The 22066-nt window shown below is 38.2% G+C and overlaps 1 protein-coding gene across 1 annotated transcript; it reads right to left on the bottom strand.

Moving 5' to 3' along the window:
- Positions 1-1445: 1445 nt before the first annotated feature.
- LOC103713927 (metal transporter Nramp7.2-like) lies at positions 1446-12262 on the bottom strand. Its single transcript, XM_039122203.3, has 13 exons — positions 12027-12262; positions 11525-11603; positions 11390-11430; positions 11149-11227; positions 10928-11032; positions 10726-10835; positions 10104-10285; positions 9951-10020; positions 9383-9556; positions 8570-8674; positions 2874-3005; positions 2641-2736; positions 1446-2000 (listed from the first exon to the last, which is right to left on the bottom strand). The coding sequence occupies exons 1-13, from the start codon at positions 12183-12185 to the stop codon at positions 1671-1673; spliced, it is 1662 nt and encodes a 553-aa protein (XP_038978131.2). The 5' UTR covers positions 12186-12262; the 3' UTR covers positions 1446-1670.
- Between the last annotated feature and the right edge of the window lie 9804 nt (positions 12263-22066).

The raw sequence follows: 22066 nt of genomic DNA, 5'->3' as shown, positions 1-22066 counted from the left end.
CAAGAAGTGATCTCTCGCACAACTTCATATTGATAATCATAATGAATATATCACCTTAGATGCACAATAAAATTCACCCATAAACATCCTGAATATAATCAACCTAATGCAGAATACTATTAGCATAATTTAAAAGTAAATATGTAAGCAATGTTATAAATATTTCCAAACTAATTTATACATGTATAATCAACATTAAATATTATAACATGGTATGTAGATAGAAACTCTTGGAATATCACGAAACAATTGCTAGTCTAAAGAATGCATAAATGAGCACTTCATCGACGTTGGTAAAATATCAAACAAAATTGATAACATGCTTAAATCCAACACCTGTCAAAATATTGTCATACATCTTGGATCTAACCAGTGTAGTCCAAATATGTAACAAGCTATAAGACATTTAAGCAAACTATAAACAAAAGTACATGGGCTCATTACTTGGAATGGACTAGTTTAACATTATCGGATTGCACCTAAAACCGGATTGCAATAATAGTTCTGGACAAGTGTCATACCTAGAGGTAGACTTCAGGAAACAGATCCAATCAGATCTGTTCATGGAATCAATTGGTAAATGAGTTTGTAATCTGATTGAAGCTTAAATTACTGGACTAAGCTCACATATGAACTAGATTGTGATCAAATCTACCCCCGGATTAGGCTTGGTCTACCAGTCAACCCCTGATGCTCCAATGGTTTCTCACCTATATTTTGACCATGATTGTCTCATCCTCACCCATGCAGCAAAAGCTAATGCAGAGGCACTGCAGAAGATTTTGGAGGATTACATTTATGCATCCAGCTAGCTAGCAGGCGAACCAATATAGCTATCTACCCAATTCAGCCTTAGAATTATTAATCCACTCACGAAGCATATGATCATAGAAACCTCTGGCAATTTCTTTGAGTTCGCCTTTCCGGAAGAAGATTGACTAAGATAGCATGTAGTTTATAGGAACAGATTGTAGGGATGGAAATCAAAATCTTTTTCCATGATGGGTAGGATGCCCTTATTAAGACCATGTTGTGTTGTACCGGTCTACCTCATCGCTCATGCTATTTTTCCAAAAATATATCATTCATAAGTTGAAGCAGATATTTAAAAGATTCCTATAGGATACCGTTGGGGATGCAATTAAAGACGGTGTATCTGTAGACTGAATGGCTTCTTTTGTGGCTAATCATTCTGAAGGAGTTCTCTAGACTGGTATAAGAGAGCTGCTTAGAGTGCTCCATAACTTATTACATTTTGACTTTTTGAATGTATTCGCTAGAATTATATGAGTCATACGTTGTGGGAAAGAAAAAGAAAAAAAAAAAAAGGGGTGCATATGCTTTCTTAGGACAAGGTACACCCGCTTGCATAGAAAGGTGGTTTAGGATTCCATCTCTAATTGCTAGGAGTGAAAAGCAAGAGGTCATAGTTTTCATAAAACATGTTTTACAAAGGACGTTTTAGAATAACTTTATGCAACCAAATAGGTTCTTAATGTTCTAATCCATCTCCTCTTATATACATATGGCGGGGATGCACGTCTATGAAGACAAAATCATTTCTCCCTCTAAATATATAAAGTAACATTTATCATGCATGGTACAACTATAGTATTACATGACAATTTTTCATTCTTTTCTGGCATATGTTCGAAGATAAGTATTCCTGTTTAATTAGGAAGAGGGATATCAGCAAGGTCCTCTCTATATGGTACAGCTCGATTCCCACTGTTGCCCTCGGCGCAATGCATTCCTTTCTCCATCTCAATCTGTTGCGAATCAGGTGTATCAACAAATGTCACAACTGTATCCTTCCTAAAAGTTAAGTAGATAATTGCGAGGATGTATATGGCCATGAGAGGGAAGACGATGATGCCAATGAAAACATTGGCAACCTTTGGCAGGCTACTGTGGATGAGCCATTCAACAAATTGGGTGCTTAGAAAGTAGATGTTGATTCCAATTATACCACAACCGAGGATCCATGAGATGATGATGATCTGCATTAACGAATGTAAATATAACTCAAGTTAGCATAAGATGTGGATAGCGTTTGTATATGAAAGACAATTTTGAATTTTTACACAATAATGGCAGCTCAAAGAGGCTGACATCCTGAAACAATCATACCAAAGGTGCATATAAAGAGAAAACCTTCTTACACACCACCTTTGTTTATTTTATGTTGGGTTCTATTCATAGTTAGAGCTATTGAAATTCTCATAATGTTTTACAATTAGATTTTTACCTGGCAAGGATCGGGTATCATGCATACACACATACATATGGATTAATCTGTGCGTATACACACATATACAAATATATTCAAATATATATTCTTCTTGCTTCATATGCATATACATATGTATCCATGTATACTTGTATATACGTATCCAGAAGACAGAGTTCAGATCATTTTTTGATGCAAATCCTTCGTGTTATATAGCTGGTGGTTGACACAACATGTAGGAGTTGGTAAGCTAACATTTCAAAATTTTCGTTGCATACGTGGCCGGACTTATATAACGGCATGCACCATATGAGTATACTATTGATGCAGTAAATAGGCTTGAATTGTTGGCCGGATGAATGGTATTAATAAATGTCACGAGACAAATTGGATAATCTGAAAAAACTCACAAAGATTGAGTTCTTGTGAGGTCCCATCTTCGTACGGCTGCTGCTGAATTTGAGAAGAGGGATTAGAGAAAATGGCAGCTGAAAAGAGAGAATCATCTGCACAGTTGAATTAATTAGTTGGAGAGATCATCTTTAAAATAATAATGAGTACTCTTTTGGGAAAGATAAAAGATGACTATAAAGAATAACTTCCTCTTGAGAGAAGTTTAATCAAAATGATTAATGGATGGTACCGATGCTATGATGATGAGCCGTCCAGCTCCAGAAGAGCCACCAATGATAGAGACAATAAGACTGGGAGTGATGGAGATGCACCGTATCATGACGTTCCCCAACCATGGCCTCGTCTTGATGTCCAAGAATCCCTGCAAGATTTACCAATAGATCAAGAAGACATTTCAATTGCAAGTTAGTAACTAAGATGGTTCCTTCAACAAAACAAAAAAAGAAAAGAAATCCTACGTGTCCCTTTTTCCTGATATGTACAGGATTGATGGAATTAATCAAGGGTCTCAAAATTCGAAAAAAAATTACATAGAAGACTGAGAGTGTAAACCCCAGGCCAGATAGACCGACGTGGACCATAGTTGGCGGTCCATCTGGAGATTTCGGAAGAAAGGCGGTAGAGAGCGGCAGCTATTGAGGCAGTTATAACAGCCTAACAGCTGCGATCACCACCCCCTGAGCTTGATGGAGGGTTATAAAAAGCCCAAGGAATCCTCAATGAAGGACTCCATCGACCATCCTCTTACCTCCTTTATTACTTCTTCCTTCTGTGCAAAGGAAATGGATCGGGAGCAGCAGCCCTAGAGGAGGAGGGATCTCCAGCTCGTCACCACATGGCATCGTCGGAGCAGACACAGCAGCTCGTCGAAAATGCCTCACGGCTCCTCGGAGCTAGGTAAACCCATAAACTCTCTCCCCTCTCATGATTTATACCACATTTAGCTTAGTGCTAGGATATCTGTAAAATAACAAACAGAGAATGAAGGATTGAAAACAAAGAGAAGAAGGGGAGGAAGGAGATGAGGATATGGGAGAGGGGAGAATCTAACCTGGTCGGCCCTTGACCTGAGATCGGTTCGAGCAGTTGAAGATCATAGCCGGTCCAGGCCGTAGATCTCCTTCCCTCACTCGATCACGTCCTTCCCATTCAATCAACCCCAAAGTATCAACCCTAACTCCCGATCCATGGAAGGAGGAGTCGGTCCAAGCACATCCGGTTCCTATGGGGTAGAACCGGCATGTTCTTAGGGTTGCTGGAGAGGAGGTGGGTTTCTTGCTCCCTTCTCCATCAACCCACGGCTCGGCCACAGCTGTCGTCGACCTCAGTCAAGGTGGTGGCAGAGCCGAGGGACCTTTCCTCCATTGATGTGCCGATGGAGGAGGGCTTCTCCTCCCCTCCTCTATTGCGGCGAATCCCGAAAAAGAAATCAACTAGAAGAAGAGGAAGGGAGGTCGACCGCGGGTGGCGTTGGCCGGTCGCCGGCACCGCCAACCTCGGACCCGGTTTTCTTTTGAGCTTGCCTCCTAGTTTCATGGGAGAAGAGGAGAAGAGGGGGAGAAGATCGGGAAGGGAAGAAGAAAGAAGGAAAAGAGAAGAAGAAAAGGAAAAAGAAAAGAAGGAGAAGAAAGTTCGGGAAGGGAGGAGAAGAAAGAAAAGAAAGAGAAGAAAAGAAAGAAAAGAAAACGAAGAAAAAAAAAGAAAAGAAAAAAAAGAAAAGAAAAGAAAAGAAAAGAAACGAAAAAGAAGAAAAGAAGGAAAAGAAAAGAAGAAAGAAAAATAACATAAAAATTGCTGTGGGCCGAGTTAGGCCTAATTGAGGCGGTGGGCTTCATGTGAACCAGGCTTTAAAGGCCCGAAGCCGCGCTGGGCCCTGGTCAGAGCCCAATATTCTTAAACCCAGGATTAAACTAAACCAGTATGCAACTGACCTATGCCTGAACTAGTAATTGGGTTAGATCTGAACCAATATGCAATTGATCTAGACCTGAACCAGTAGTTGGGTCAGAACTGAACCAGCATGCAATTGATCTAGACCTGAACCAGAAATTGGGTTAGATCTGAACCAGTATGCAATTGATCCAGGCCTGAATCAGTAATTGGGCCAGATCTGAACCAGTATGCAATTGGCTCAGACCTGAACCAGAAATTTAGGTCAGACCTGAACTAGAAAATTGTTTAGACCGAACTCAGACACTGGGTTAGACCCAAATTGAGAATTTGAGTAGACCTAAATCAGAAATTGAACTAGGTTAGAGACCTAAGAATGAAATTGAGTCCTATAGATGGGTTGTAAATTAGTTAATTAAGAAAGATATAAATAAATAAAATTGAATGTGCAAGTAATAAGTAATTTGATGATATTGATAGGTAATTGAAGAATTGGCATTTGGTGGGCAATTTAAGGTAATTAACCTGTCTTAATCTTATTATGGATAATGTATCACGTTTTATATAATGAAAAAGTATTATTTATGCAATTGGAATTGTGTATATGAATTGAGGAAAATATAAGTAATTCTGATATAATCTTATGTTTTATCAAATACTTGTGACTATTTGATTAAAAATTGTATATAATTATTTATGTTTTCACAAAATTAGAATCAAGCATGTGTTAGCAAATGATTGCATGATTTTGGATAAATAGCATCCATCGTGATTATTATATTATTTACACATGATTATGATGATGTTGAAAGATGCATGGAAAGAAAAAAATAAAGTTTTCAGCATAATCATGAATTTTATTCAGCATGATGCCATTATTCACTTTCCAAAGTATCGATGAGAAAAAATTTATAAAAATTATAATATGTTTTAAAGAACTCTCAGATTGCTATGTATGATCCCCGCCAGTGGGTAACAGTAACTAGGCATACAACCTCAGCTAGTGGGTAAAAGTAACTTGCTTTACGACCCCCGCCAGTGGGTAATAGTAACTGGAAGATGACCCTGCAGTGGTAAAGGCCTTGTTGTGGGAATAAGAGCGGCCATAACTACACTACCATCTGAGAGTATGGATTTCAAAGTAGGGAATAATGGCAAAAGTTTTATGATGCATAATCATATTTATGAAGTTGCATGAAAGTGTTAGGAACCCTGGTAGTCGCATGCATATATTTTTTAAAATTTTACAGTGGAAGCATGAATTAAACTATTTAATTTCTATGCATGCTAGAAATCATATCTCTATAACAAAAATAGATCTAGGACTTTAAACATTTATCCTAAACAAGTAGGCATGATTCTATGTCAAACATGTAGTCATGCAAAATTTCAGCAACCTAGTTGATTTCTAATCTTAATTTTTAATGAGATCAGATCTCATACCTTTTTGCTTTGAAAATTTTGATGATGCCTTGATCACTTTGTATAGCCGAACACGCGTCCGGTCTCTACGGATAGTCCACGCGAAGCTCTAGGAAGATCCACAACTGTAGGAGTGCTAGCTTGTACAGAGGTGCTGCAGTGGCTGAACTTTTCTCCCTCGAAGCACTCAACTTTTGATTCTTCTTCAAGAGGATGAAGGATGGAGATGAAGGAAAATAAGAAGGAGAGAAGGTGGCTGGCTCTCATAATTTTTTCAGAATTTAGAACCCTTTCTAAAGACCATCTTTTTCAAACCCTAGGCGTGGGGGTCTTTTTATAGCCAAAAGACCCTCCACGCCTCACACCTCTTTTGGACAACGAATTTGGCTGATAAAATTTCCAAAAAATTTTGATGAATTGGCAGCTAAGAGATGAACAAATTCTCTTTTAATCTTGTGCCAAGAATCCCTAAAAATCAGGGGGTTATTGCACCTCAAACTTTAGCTGCACGCCACCCTCCTTGATGCGCCATGCAATCCCTACAAATTAGGGATTTGATTCCTATCTTTTTAGAAAGATTTGAGGTGCCATATTTTTCTAAAAAATAGCCCCACACCTCCTCTTTCGTCACCCCAAAAATTGGCGAAAAATAAAGAGGATAGGCACCACTGCTTTTAGGGATAAGGATGAGGTGTCTTTCTTCTCCAAGAAAGAAAGCTTGGGTCCTAAATTTTAGGAATTCTTCTCCATAATAAATTTTGATTATTTGGACTCTTAATCCTCATCAAATAAGGACTCTTAATTGAATTGAGTCAAGCCCAATCCAATTGGGTCAAGTTCGATCAATTAGGTTATGCCCAATCGGCTCGGGTCGAACTCGATCAAATTAGGTCAAACCCTAATTTAGCCCAAATTGAATCTAATTTAATTTGGTTTAATTAAAGTCCAATAATTCAATCAAATTGAATTTATTAGTAATCCAATTACTAATTAACCCTTCAATAATTCAATAATTATTTTAATACAACTTTTGCTTAGGATAATTTGTCAATCGAATTGACCAAATTATCCCTGAATGATTCTTAATCATCAATCAGCCATTTGTTCAACCTAGAAACTTCTATGCGTGTGACCCCATAGGTTCGAACCTAAGCCAGTAGCATAAGAACAACTTCTTGTACTAATCGAAATGACCATCTAGCAATAATACCCGACGTCCGGATAGGCCGAATATATGCGAAGCAAATATTTTAGAACCCAGGACTATGGTTACTGTATAATTCATCCCTTTGACTCCTAATGCCAGGATGACTTTAGAGTTCTGTCAACTCTATAATAAGTACATCCTCTATGTGATCAACTTTAAAAATTCTGTGACTCCTCACAAGGGTTATCCTAGTCAAGGTTTTGCTAAATTGAACACAAAGCATTATCTCATGTTTCCAGGAGGGGTCAATTCCATTTTGACTCACATACTGATTTCGCAAGTACTTGACTGCACCCAGTAACCTTCCGTCCTAGAATTAGAAATTCTGCTAGTCCGGTGCCAAAGTACAGTGAGTTGCTTGCTAGTTACTGTGGTGATCTCAGGTCTGAGGGATACTTATACCCATATCCACTCAGAACATCTCTTGACAATAGAGTGTTCCGAAATTGGTTACGTTTAGTGAAATGTACTCCTACACTTCACCTGTACGACATATTCAGAGTCTCCATACTCCTTGGTTAAAAGGACAACCAACGTATATGTCTCACAACGACCTAATCTCGCCAATGCTATGGTCCTATTAATAGCAAATCATTTGGTCGCGAACAGGTTGAAGGACTTGAAGATAAATCCTCCTTTATCATAAAACAAGTCCTAAGGACTTCATCATATAAGATCATTTGAAGATGTACAATGAAATGATGAACAATGTCAAATAACACTTTATTAATTTATCAATTCATTTACAAAATTCAATCATCACGATTGACTCTTAGGAAACAATTTTCAACAGAATGGACTTGCATAGTTTTGTGACTGGTTGGATTATATGAAATGTTTACTTTATTACAAGCACAGATTTCAAAGCATGAATAATGATAAGTATGAATTTCAAAGCATGAATAATGATGAGTACGGATTTTAAAGCATGGGATAAAGACAAAAGTTTTACGTCTCGTTTGATTATATGTTGTATGAAGTGCTTACTTTGTTACAACTGTTAGTTTCTTTAAAATAATGCAATGGCTTGCAAAACATTATACTTGATCTGATAAGATTATGAATGGTTACTTACTAAGCTTTTATAGCTCACACCCATTCATTTATGTTCTCACAGATAAATAGGATTGCTAGGAGCAAGGAGCGTGACATGCTTCAGAATTATGGAAAAAATGGAATATTAAGTGCTGATATTTTTAGAAGCTTGTATCAATCCTTAATGATGAAACATTTGATTATATTCATGAATGAAATTGTTCCTAATTGATTTGAAGGTTTAAAGTGGCTACATATTATTGCGGGCAAAGATTTGCAATAGCACGGCCGTGTCACGGTCCGAATTCAGGGCGTGACAGAGAGTTAATACAAAAAGAAGGGAAATATTTCAATAAGATTTAGACTTTTACCTGTATGATGTATTGGCCCGCATAGGTACCAGTAATGGTAGAGCTTTGTCCAGAAGCTAGCAATGCGATCGCATATATTACAGAGCTTGATTTTCCCAAGACATCCTATAAGAACATGGGATGAATCAATTTTAATCTCATATAGATTACAATTTTTTCTACAACTTCCCATTCACGTGATCTTGTTATTGTTGCTTATTCATGAGATAAAAAGTAATAAACAGTACAGATATGGTCCAGATTTATATTACTTTTATCGTATATCTTCGAATTTTTTAGGGAGAAAATGCGCTTTGAAAATATTAATAAATATAAAAGTATGGTACTAAGTCTTAAAATAAAATTAGTTTTTGATATTAGCTTATTATTTATATATATTTCTATCATTGACGGTACACAGTGCCCTTCTAATAATATTTAACTTTGCGAACTCTTTGGAAATGTGTTCTTTTGAAAAAATGAGCTGGAAAAATATTAAGAAACATAAAAAATCATTAAAAAATTGTTTTTTGGCAAATATATAAAAAAAATTTGTTGTTAGCTTATTATTTATATCTCTATATTTGGGATAGATGGCTCTTCTAATCACCCCTAACCTTTTAAATTCTGATAAAGGCAGGATTTGAATCCAGGCCATATATTACTTAAAGACTTGACCAGCCTGTATAGTAGTATTATCAAAAAAAAAAAAAGTTTAAGCATTTTATATTTTTTAAGAAATTGGCCTTATTTCTTGAATATTCTCTCTATAATTTTTGAGAAGAGACAATGAGCTGGCTGTATCAAGGATGAGTTTGAAGCATGAGGGTAGACCTCGAGCAAAAAAGATGCTGAGTTGAGGGTGAGATTGCTGCATCTGTCCGAGTTCTCTTGTGATAGGTTTTCAGCAGAACACACGTAGCCAGAGACAGACACGACGGCGATGTTGATAAGCAAGGCAACGAGCATTGCGAACGTGCTCTCCAACAGGAAGTAACGACAGGCGTTCTAATAAAAAAATGTCACCATATAAGCAATTGACAAGGGAAGTAATCAACTTAGCAACCTAAATGGTATTTTATTATATATGAAAGTCATATACATCAAACATCCATGGCAATCCCTCTCCAATTTATTATACACCATTGCTTGCATGATGCCAAGAAATAGTCACGAAAATATTGGAACAAAGAGTAAGCAACAAGTCTTGTTGCATCAAGTTTGAATAATATAACGAATAAGAAGTATTCTACTTTCATATCCATCAACACAAACATAAAGTCAAAGCTATGAGACATTGACTTTTATTTTTTTGTGGGGGAAGGAGTATTGTTCATTAATTTGGGATCATTGATAGGGAATGACGGTGTAATTGTTTTAATTTGGCCAAGATGGATCTTACATTGATTCCTTTAGTGGATGGTGGTGTCTTCCTTGAGAGCACAAGAGCTGAGTGCAAAAATAAATTATGCCTACAACCGAAAAAAAAAATGAAGTGGTCAACCGAGTAACTTAACAACCACGAAGCTGTAGTAATTTAAGATGAGTTGCTTACGGGCTGATAAGGGCACCCAAGAGAGCAATGAGATCTCCAGTGGCTCCACTGCCGTTAAGCCTGGGCACAAATAATCCCTTTAACACCTCAGATGCAGGGGGTTTCACATAGCCCATTTCTCCAAAGTAGCAGGCCGCCATGACGAGCAGCAACATAGATATCAGAAACTCAAGTTTCCGAACCTGCACAAGCATTTAGTTTAGCAGCTTGTTTATTATATTATATCATAGGCAAATCCTATTTCTTAATTACTATTTGACTGCAATTCTATGGTTTGTCCTTGGCTAAGTTTCAGATGAATCCCTGTCTTTTAGCATTGCAATCTTGTTCGAATGGGTGTATTGATATGATAAAAGGTTTTCGTTAAAGATGTCAATTGCAAGAGTTTCAGCTAGTTAAGGATGGTATACGTCATGCATCACAATAGGCATTTGAGTGAATTGTCGAAGTGTGGCAGTACCATGCTGCTGCTCATGTACACTATCTGAAACTAGAAAAGCTGGTAGAAATCACTATGCAATAATGTGGTAACCAGCTCATCAGCATTTCCATTAGTGGGAGCAATCACCCTATCCTTACCCCTTTTTTAACAATAAATAAAGGTCTGATCTTAGTTAATTACCCCATATCTCTGTAGTCCGAGAAGTACAAGAGTGCTCAATCCTGTGATAAGGACTCCCGTCCATACAGGGATGTTTAACAATATATTGAGTGCAAAGGCTGTTCCGATCACTGCACCAAACCAAAGAAACAGATATATATTCCCAATGAGCCAAATTGATTAAGGAAAGAAAATCCCATAAAAAGTTGAGCTCCAAACCAACCTTCAGGGATGTCAGTTGCAATGGCTAACATCTCTGCAAGCAACCACAAGCAGAGGTTGACGTACTTCGGATACTCGGCTTTACACAGCTCGGCGAGGTGCTTCCCTGTTTTAAATTTAATGATCAATATCGAAATATGCACTTAATTTGACTGCAATACAGAGTTTCTGGTAGCGTGAAGCTTATAGATTAGCATGCACTATTGCAGATGCCATCCATACCTGTTGTTACTCCAAGATTTGCTGCTAAGGACTGTATAATAAGCGCGAAAACCAGTCCAATCAAGATGACCCAGAGGAGCTGTTGTCGTGAGTTTCCCAAAATTGGTGAGATAATATCAGTTTAAGTTTGTGATAGGAAGTAAACAGCTAACTGAAGAAATAATGAAAAAAGACAAGAATAGAGGTCCTATAAATTGGCGAGTCTGGACCATGGCTCTCATTCTCTGTTCTTAAAGTTTACCTCGTATCTGTGATTAGCTCCGGCTTGCAAGTCGGTTTCCACTGTCCCATAATTCCAGCATTAGATTCATAGACTTGTATGAATATGAGAGAGAGAGAGAGAGAGAGAGAGAGAGAGAGAGAGAGAGAGACATACGATTCCCAGGATCAAGATAAGCAACGCACACAAGAAATCCGGGTCCAACATGTGCCAGAAACTTCTTCCATCCAGGGCCCTGTCACAAAATGGTTATTTAACAGAGAAAAGAAGATACTTGTATGGATTGAAGCATAGTAGGTATACAGAGCCAAGTGTTTTTGCTCAAATGTGCATAGAGAGCCAGGTGTCTCACTGGAAAACATTTTGGTCATTGGCAAGTTGTCGTGCTAATGATAGTCATAAAACAGAAATCATTGAAGTAAAAGGATGGACCAACTCAAGTGATTCAATGAAATTTCAAGATGAATTGAATTTAATCTGATTCTCTTGTGTATTTTAATCTACATAATCACTAGAACTAGAGGTATCAGGCCGGTACTGTAACTTAAAATAGTTTTTTCAAAAGAAAACAAAGAAAAGAAAAAGAGAAACAAAGGAAATGTTAGTGAGGGTGTGGGGAGTGAAGAAAGGAAGGGGGGTGGGAAAGCCCTAGAGAAACCTGCTCCTTGGCATCACCGTTGTCACCACCAACCAGTGTTGTTGCCGTGGCTGCGGGCATCTCTTCTGTTACTGCAGCAGCAGCAGCAGCAACTCTACCGCTCCCTCTTCCTTGTGCACCATCTCTTGTGATCTCTCTCTCCTCACCACCCACCTCCATCTCCTTTATTTCCAAGCAATGCTAAAAAAACTAACGAGAGATGCCTTCTGAATAGCAACTTCCCTCCGTTCATATAGGTCTTGTCAGCTTAAAAGAATGTGCTGCAATATACCACTCGGCATTCCTCGTCCAAAAAAAAAGTATTTTAAACAAAACCAAGTTGATTTTTTGTGCTCGTTTACTTAAATTTTTTTGCTCGTTTACCTTAATTTTCCAAAAGACATGTGCTCGTTTACTTTAATCTTTTAACTTTTTGTCCTGGAGTGATGCGAGACGGTTGACCATCTTTGGTTAAACCCACACTTCCTGGGCCTCCAAATTCTCTGACCAACACTCTTCTAACATTTTTTTTATCATGAAACCACCTACCTTGCTATCTATGACGTTATGATGGGATTTTGTTTTCTGTGCTAGCACGGAAAAAGTTTATATTTCTCTCGCCCACGTGTATTCATGTGACCTGCGACTGGTGTTAACGAAAGATTCCTTTTTTCTTTATTTTGGTTTAAATTTTTTTATCTGAGAGGGGGAGTACGGATACAGATTAGCAGGGACTAGGCTAGATTGCGGTTACATAAATTGATTTTAAATGGTTCATCAAAACTCTTCTAACATTTTTTTATCATGACACCACTTACCTTGCTATCTTTGACTTTATGATGGGATTTTCTTTTCTGTGCTAGCATGGAAAAACTTTATATTTCACTGTTGCTGCCGAAAGATTCCTTTTTTCTTTATTTTGGTTTTTAAACTTTTTATCTGAGGGGAAGTACGGATACTTTTTTTGAAACAGTACGGATACAGTTTAGCTGGGATTATTACATGTAGAGCAGAGGAAACGGCTTTGAACGTGCCAAAGTCCTACCAAAAAAATAAAAAAAAAAAAGGAACGTGCCAAAGACTTTTGTTTTTCGGTTTTCTTAATCTGATCCATTGTGAGAATCCGTGCGGATGTGTATTTAGTTTCATATCGGTTATTCGCTGGATAGATCTTGGATATTTATACAGGATCAAGGAACCCAAATAGTAATTTCCGACTAGCCATTTTGGGTGAGGTCCTGGGTTGTTACAAATGGTATTAGAGCAGATCCGGCCCATAACCTATTGGGGCTGACCACGGGCCAATCGTGGTGTTTGTGATTAGATTTGAATAGATATGAATCCTTAGCTTGACGAGGGGTTGATCTTGGGTACTTATACAGGATCAAGGAACCCAAATAATACATTCCGACTAGCCATTTTGGGTGAAATCCTGGGCTGTTACATCCATGATTTGATTGAGAATTAATTTTTTCTTGCGAGTGGCAGATGCGGAGCACATCACAAGCAAATGTCTTACTTCGTGGAACCGCCTCCGCCAAAGGCTGCACCTGTAGAAGAGACACCTCCAGAGGTTTATCGAGTTAAGCGGTGGATCGATGAGCAGAAAACTGTTAGGCGTGAGTTGGCATTGGAGAGATCATAAAATAAGCCTCGAATGTAAATCTCTTAATTTAAGGGATCCAAACATTATCTTCCCATAGAACTTTTGCTTCAAAATTGTCTGACGAAGATGCAGGAACGGGAAACATTACTACAGAAAAAAAACATTTATTCTCGATATCCAACTGCCGACGCTTGTAAATAGCGTCGGTAGATACCAAAGCGTCGATAGGAGCCTGACTTAGACGATGCTAAAAAGAGTCGTCGGAAATCAAAATAAAAACGAGGCTTTAGAAAGCAACATCAGAGGCCAATTCCTCAATGACGGCGCTTTCTAAAACATTGTCAGAGTCATGTTTGTGTCACGCCCCGAACCCAGTATCCGAATCCGGTACGCGACCGGCCGCATGAGCCCTAGAGCAGTGCCCTAAAGATCATGCAAGACCTGAGATGAACAAAAATCCAATAAATTTATAATTAATTAATTAATTAATTAGATAAATCCAATATGTCCAGATAATCAAATTGGTTCATTTACAAAAGTTTTCAATGTTCATTGATATCAAAATAAACTAACTAATTAATGACTCTGATACTCGTACTCTATGTCCATCCCATCCATGTCTATGCATCCCATAACTCTTAAAAGAAAAGAAGAGGGGGTGAGCTTTACAGCCCAGTAAGAATCCCTGCACATCCATACCAATACAATAATAATATGAATTTAAAAACCACCAGAAATCGATGCACATATCATGAAATCATATACTGGCTATCAATAGCTTGAATAATCAGTATAAATATGCAAATCAAATATCAACAAAAATCCGGCCACTCAAGTGTGATATGTCATGCAATATTTCAAATATCTTCATTAATGTTTTCAATGCTTTTAGTTACATTCCTTTTAAACTTGATCCGGATCATTTATCTTTCCGACTTTAGGCTAAATTCTGGTCACGTTTCCAGCCCGTGACAGGGCAAACCAATAGTGTCACACTTAGAGCCTGTGACAGGCAAACCAATAGTGTCATACTTAGAGCCTGTGACGGGCAAACCAATAGTATCATACGTAGAGTCTGTGACTGGCAAACCAATATTGTCACACTTAGAGTCTGTGACTGGCAAACCAATATTGTTACTCTTAGCGCTTATGACAAACAAACCAATAGTGTCACACTTAGAGCCTGTGACGAGCAAACCAATAGTGTCCCACTTAGAGCCTATGACGGAAAAACCAATAGTATCACACTTAGAGCCTGTGACGGGCAAAACAATGGTAACGAGACGGCCCAAAGTCCATATTTGTTTAATCAATTTTACATCCACACATCAATCCTTTTTATTAATTTCTAGCTTTAGATTAACCAGTGTTACGTTTCCAGCCCGTGATGGGGCAACCAATGATAATAAAGTTAGTCTAGAGCACCACATCCATAAATTCAATTATGCAAGTGTACGTTATGCACATACATGCATCCATCATAATACAAATCATAAGCCAACACGATCAAAATACAATTTAATATAAAACTATTTTTGCTTTGTCTAGATCATAGCATATCATACATATATGGCGCAAAATTATTTATATCATGTAGGATTGGCGCACAAGAATTCTTACTCTTTGTTGAAAAATATAAACAGACTAATCAACCGCCCTCACGGCGATTTATGAACCAAGATGCGCAGAACCCCGCTCAGCGTCCTCTCGTCTAATAGATTGTTCTCCTACAGAATCAAGTCATCATTAAAAATTATTCAAGATATATGACAATCCAGAATCCTCAAAATAATGATTTTCCTGAATCCAAGTTTAGAGAGAGAACCCCAACTAGAGAGAGAAGAGAGAAGGGCAAGGAAAGAGGAGAGAAACGAGTGGCTCTTCCTCTCTCTCTCTCTCTCTCTCCCCTCCTTTCTATCTTGTCCCCGTGGGCATGCTCGCCGCTCGTGGCCGACAACTCCAGCGGTCGACGACCCCAACATGGTGCTGGCCATGCGCCACGCCTGGCAACATCGGCCAAATGGAAGGAGAAAAAAGACCGAATAGAGGTTCAGTTTTCCCATCAATCCGGCGGCTTACCGGCTCATGTCATCCCAATAAATAGGAGATCAGCACTTCCAGCCATACAACAACTCAAAAGGTGCCATTTGTATACTTGCTTGATGGTTATTATTGTAAGCAAACTCTATTAGTAACAAGTGGCTATCCCACTCTCCTCCTAGATCAATGACACAGGCTCTCAGCATGTTTTCCAAAATCTAGATGGTCCTTTCTGACTGTCCATCAGTTTGGGGGTGGAAAGCTGTACTGAAGCTCAATTTGGTTCCAAGAGCTTTATGAAGGCTCTTCCAGAACTATGATATAAATCTATTATCTCTTTCTGACACAATGGTAACTGGGACCCCATACAACCTCACAATTTGCTCTATATATAAATTTGCCAATCTCTCTAAGGAGAAATCGACTCTAAACGACAAAAAGTGTGCTGACTTAGTTGGCCGGTCAACAATTACCCGCACTGCATCATTACCCGATGGGGTTTTGGGCGAACCAATCACAAAATCTATAGTGATATGCTCTCACTTTCATTAAGGAATAAATAGAGATTGCAATGGTTCCACAGGTCTCTGATGTTCTGCTTTTATCTGTTGACATACTAGACACCGAGCTACAAATTGAGCAATATTCTTTTTCATACCATCACTAAAAATGTTTCTTTAAATTCCGATACAACTTAGTGCCTCCTGGATGCACCATATAAGCCGAGTTATGAGCCTCCTCTAAAATTTCATTCCTTAGTTCTGAAACTTTTCGAACACACAATCTGCTACTGAATCTCAAAGAACCATCCTCTTTCTGAGATGACTTAATCTTCTCAATCAGAGTAGGTTGCACCATAAGATTAGCAAGCCGAACTTGAGGATCATGCAGTCGTACTTCAATTTCATATTTCACTAAATCAAGCAAAATATTTCTTCGTGTAGTAATTAGGGCCGCTAATTTACTTAGAAATTTTCTACTTAGAGCATTAGCCTCAACATTTGTTTTTCTTGGATGATAACTGATAGTTATATCATAATCTTTTAATAGCTCTAACCATCTTCTTTGCCTCAAATTCAGCTCCTTTTGGGTATATATATACTTTAGATTTTTGTGGTCCGTAAAAATTTCACAATGTTCACCAAATAAATAGTGTCTCCATATTTTTAAAGCAAAGATCAGAGCTTTTAACTCCAAATCATAAGTACGGTAATTCTGCTCAAATGCTTTTAGCTGTCTAGAAACATAGGCTACCACTTTCTCATTTTGCATCAGAACACAACTAAGGCCCTTGCGTGATGCATCACTATAGATGGTGAAGCCTCCCATCCTAGATGGAATAGTTAATACCGGAGCTGTCATCCATTGTCTTTTCAGCTCTTGAAAACTCTGCTCATATTCTTCCGTCCATTCAAACTTTACTTGCTTCTAGGTTAGATAAGATAGAGGTATGGCAATACGAGAGAATCCCTCAATGAATCTCCGATAATATCCCGCCATTCCCAAAGAGTTGCGCACCTCGGACACATTAGTAGGTCTGCTTCAATCAACTACTGCCTCCACTTTCTTTAGATCAATAGAGATACCATCCTTGGAGATCACGTGCCTGAGAAAGGTGACACTATTTAACCAGAACTCACCTTTCTGCAACTTGCCATAAAGTTTGTTTTCTTTTAAGAGTTTGCAATACTATCCTCAAATGTTCCTCATAATCTTGTGGGCTTTTTTGAATAGACTAGAATGTCATCAATAAACACTACTATAAATCGATCCAGGTAGGGCTTGAACACCCAATTCATAAGATCCATAAAGGCTGCTAAATAATTTTTGATCAAAATATCTCTTTGCACAGGAATTAAGAAAATCCAAATTTTAAAATTTCAAATAGAATTACAGCATAAGCTCTATATCTTTTTGTCCTTGATTATGTAAAGTGTACTTACCATAACTAACTTTTAAGCCATTAGTCAAGTTTAAGGTTATTGCATGATCTCCACAACTTAGAATCCAAAATATTTAGGGTTAATTAACCTTGGATTTCCTTAACAATTCGATTAGACAATCTAGATTGATCTTTCTTCCAACAAGATTTACTCCAAATTCAATGGGTTAGAACTCTTGAGCCAATATCACTATGAGTAGAAATTAACTCTATCATCCTCCAAATCCTTCCTCACCAAAGTCCTTATTGTCTATGATCAGTGCTATATATGATAACTCACATAAGTATCTCGAAATCGAAATCTCTACTAAATATCGTATTTTACAATGACAAAGATTCCTAGTCAAATCGTAAACCTAGACTTAAGTTTAAGTTAACACATTCAATATTCTCCAATAATAATAAGAAAAATTTAGTAGCCCAATCCAAATATGTGAATTCAAATAATTAGAATTCCCCCATCAATATGCCAACTCTATAGCCTCAAAATAAAATCAAATACATCAATAGGAAATAGACCTATTTGCAATATCCAAACATCCCAATACCACATATAGATTCAACCTCAAAGAACATTCCTTTCAATATTATGAAATCTTCTTAGCTCACTCTGATACTATGGAAGATCTATGTACAAATCCCACTCTAATAATTAGAGCAAAACCAAAAGTGTGATCACAACTAAACCCATATCAAATTAGAACTTCCAAGTCATTTAAACAACATATGGACCAATAAATACGATATGGTATAATCAACTAATATGGTATGACATGGTTAACCTTCCTATACTTGCCTTAGATCTAATCTCTCTTACCATGATCAAAGACAATGTATCCAATCCTTCCATACTTGTTGAATATCAAACCCAATGCTTACATTTTATCACAATGCCTAGTGATCTTACACCTAAGCATTAAATTTAATTCTGCTACTTTTGTCATGTCCCAAGTGATTATAACCTTAAGCTATGATACATTTCTGTCGCAAACCCTAGTAATCTTAAACTTATGCTTTGGTTCTAATTTTGTCACTATCCCCAATGATATTAAACCTCAAACTCTGATGCCACTTAGGCCACAGTCCCTAATGGTCTTAAACCCTAAGTTCTAATATCCTTCCTGTTACAATCTCAAGTGATTAACCAAGGCTCTGATAGTTTTCCTATCATAATTCCCCACTCACACTCATCCGAACCTAAACCCTAGGATACCTTAACTTTAAGCTCTGATACCACTTTATCACGCCCCGAATCTAGCATCCGAGTCCGGTACGCGACCGACTGCATGAGCCCTAGAGCAGTGCACTAAAGGTCATGCAAGATCTGAGATGAACAAAAATCCAATAAATCCATAATTAATTAATTAGACAAATCCAACATGTCCAGATAATCAAATTGGTTCATTTACAAAAGCTTTCAATGTTCATTGATATCAAAATAACCTAACTAATGACTCTGATACTCACACTATACGCCCATCCCATCCATGTCTATGCATCCTATAACTCTGGAAAAAAAAGAAGGGGGAGTGAGCTTTACAACCCAGTAAGAATTCCTACACATCCATACTAATACAATAATAATATGAATTTGAAAACCACAAGAAATCGATGCACATATCATGAAATCATATACCGGCTATCAAAAGCTCGAATAATCAGTATAAATATGCAAGTCAAATATCAATAAAAATCGAGCCACTCAAGTGTGATATGTCATACGATATCTCAAAAATCTTCATTAACGTTTTCTATGCTTTTAATTCCATTCCTTTTAAACTTGATTCGAGTCAATTATCGTTCCGACTTTGGGTTAAATTTCGATCACGTTTCCAGTCCGTGACGGGGCAAACCAATAGTATCAAACTTAGAGCCTGTGACATGCAAACCAATAGTGTCACACTTAGAGCTTGTGACAGGCAAATCAATATTGTCACACTTAGAGCCTATGACTAGCAAACCAATATTGTCACACTTGAGCCTGTGACGGGCAAACCAATATTGTCACACTTAGAGCCTATAACGGGCAAACCAATATTGTCACACTTAGAGTCTGTGACGGGCAAACCAATAGTGTCACACTTAGAGCCTGTGACAGGCAAACCATTAATGAGACGACCCAAAGTTCATGTTTGTTTAATTGATTTCACATCCACACATCATTCCTTTTTATTAATTTCCAGCTTTAGATTAACCACAGTCACATTTCCAGCCCATGACGGAGCAACCAATAATAACAAGGTTAGTCTAGAGCACCACATCCATAAATCTAATTATGCAGGTGTAGGTTATGTGCATACATGCATCCATCATAATACCAATCATAATCCAACACGATCAAAATACAATTTAATATAAAACTATTTTTGCTTTGTCTGGATCATAGCATATCATACATATATGGTGCAAAAATATTTATATCATGCAGGATTGGCGTACAAGAATTCTTACTCTTTGTTGAAAAATTTAGACAAACTAATCAACCACCCTCACGGCGATTTATGAACCGAGATGCGCAGAACCCCACTTAGCGTCCTCTCATCAAATAGTTTGTTCTCCTACAGAACCAAGTCATCATTAACAATTATCCCAGATATATGACAATCTAGAACCTTCAAAACAATGATCTCCTTGGATGCAAGTTTAGAGAGAGAACCTAACTAGAGAGAGAAACTAGAAAGAGAAGAGAGAAGGGCAAGAAAAGAGGAGAGAACCATGTGGCTCTGCCCCCCCTCTCTCTCTCTCCCCTTCTTTCTATCTTCTCCCTGTGGGCATGCTCAGCGGCGCTAGCCGCCTGTGGCTGACGACCCCAGCGTTCGACGACCCCAACGTGGTGCCGGCCACGCGCCACGCCCGGCGACATCGGCCAAACGGAAGGAGGAAAAAGACCAAATAGAGGTTCGGTTTCCCCATCAATCCGGCAGCTTACCGGTTGTATTTCCAAAGAAATAATGGCCCAAAGACAAAGGAGAAGGAGGAGGGGGTACTCACCTTACCTCCGGCGAGCTTCTCCGGCAAGACCGATGGCGAACAATCCAAGCTTCTCACAGATCTCCTTTTTTTTCTTTACCTTTTTCTTTTGAAGGGCTCTCGGTTGATGCCCTAGGAAGAGGGGAAAGGGGTCTTTTATTGATGGCATATTTAGTAAACAGGTTAACAATATATATATATAAAAAAAAGCTTACTGTTTGATATGATCTATTTATTAAACAGGTTAAGAGGTTGGTTCAAATAACCAGTTTATTAAATATGCCAGATTGAGATTTTAAATTTTGATTCATTTAATAAATAAGTCAAATTTAGATTTAGAATTTTCTGTTTAACTTAACTCGTTAATTTTTTGAGGAGCCAGACGGTTTGGCATTATATTTGGGTGAGTTCGCAACGGATTGCGTTGCTGTGTATGACCTACATGTATCCTTCATATCTCATATATATCTGTGCGTCACACATTTATCACATTTATGACATCGTCAGGATTCAACCGAAGGGCAACAAAGTGATCAGAAAAGATATTTTGAAACATGAATGAAAACATATGAACACCGAACCGCATAATTTAAGAAGCAAAGAAACATTATAACCTATGAAAACATATGTTCGGCATCCATTCTTTTTTGTGAAGCAGATACCACTCGGATCACTCACCTGAAGCTTGTACCGATGGCATGGATATCAACTCTGAGAAGTTCTCTGGTTTACCTGGGTCAGCAACTTGGAAGGGAACTAAAACTAGCTTACATCCTGGGATGCACTGCAATCACCGCTCTTACAGAAATTGACTGGCAGCCACAGTTGAAGAAATTCGAACAAAAGTTCGCAGGCCCGAAGACGACTGTTGTCAACGGGTGGCAGGCTCACATTGATAAATTTAGTTCTCTCAGCCCTGTCTCTCGACCATATGTCTCTGTTTCTCCTTCCAACTTGGTTACTGACTAAATTAGATAAGTTGAGAAGCAGCTTTCTATGGTGTGGCAAGCCTAGTTCTTTACCAACGTCTAACCTGGTCAACTGGAAGGGGGGGACTGGGCATTCTGAATTGAGCATGATTCAACGGGCGCTTCTCTCTAAATGGGCATGGAGGCTGTTAACTGATGGAGAACAGTCAAGGATAAATCAAATCAACTCAGCTTATTACAAAAGATGCAGCTTTAGCTGCACCAGGAGGAAGAAAATGACGAAAGCATTGGCCATCTGGAGAAACATTTGCAAAATTCTGAATCCATTCCGGATGAGTCTGAACTTCACTAATAGGAGGCTGTACCTACGCAATGGAGGACACGCAATGGAGACTGCGCCAGAGTCCTTAACTCGTCTTGGGCTCATTCATGGAGCAAGTGATTGTAGCATTCATTCACTGTTAATAAAAGTGCTGCAAACAAATCCATGCAATTTAAATTAATGGCTGAGAAGCAAAGAGGAACAATGTAAAAGCATATTATTGCTGGAAATTGGACCCGGGGGCAATCTTCG

Source organism: Phoenix dactylifera, chromosome 11 (assembly GCF_051530095.1).
Source record: "Phoenix dactylifera cultivar Ajwa chromosome 11, Ajwa_hap1_PhDact_Kaust_v1.1, whole genome shotgun sequence".
Classification (NCBI taxonomy): domain Eukaryota; kingdom Viridiplantae; phylum Streptophyta; class Magnoliopsida; order Arecales; family Arecaceae; genus Phoenix; species Phoenix dactylifera.
Note: the sequence above shows the minus strand (reverse complement) of the source record. Positions and strands in the feature narration are given on the sequence as shown.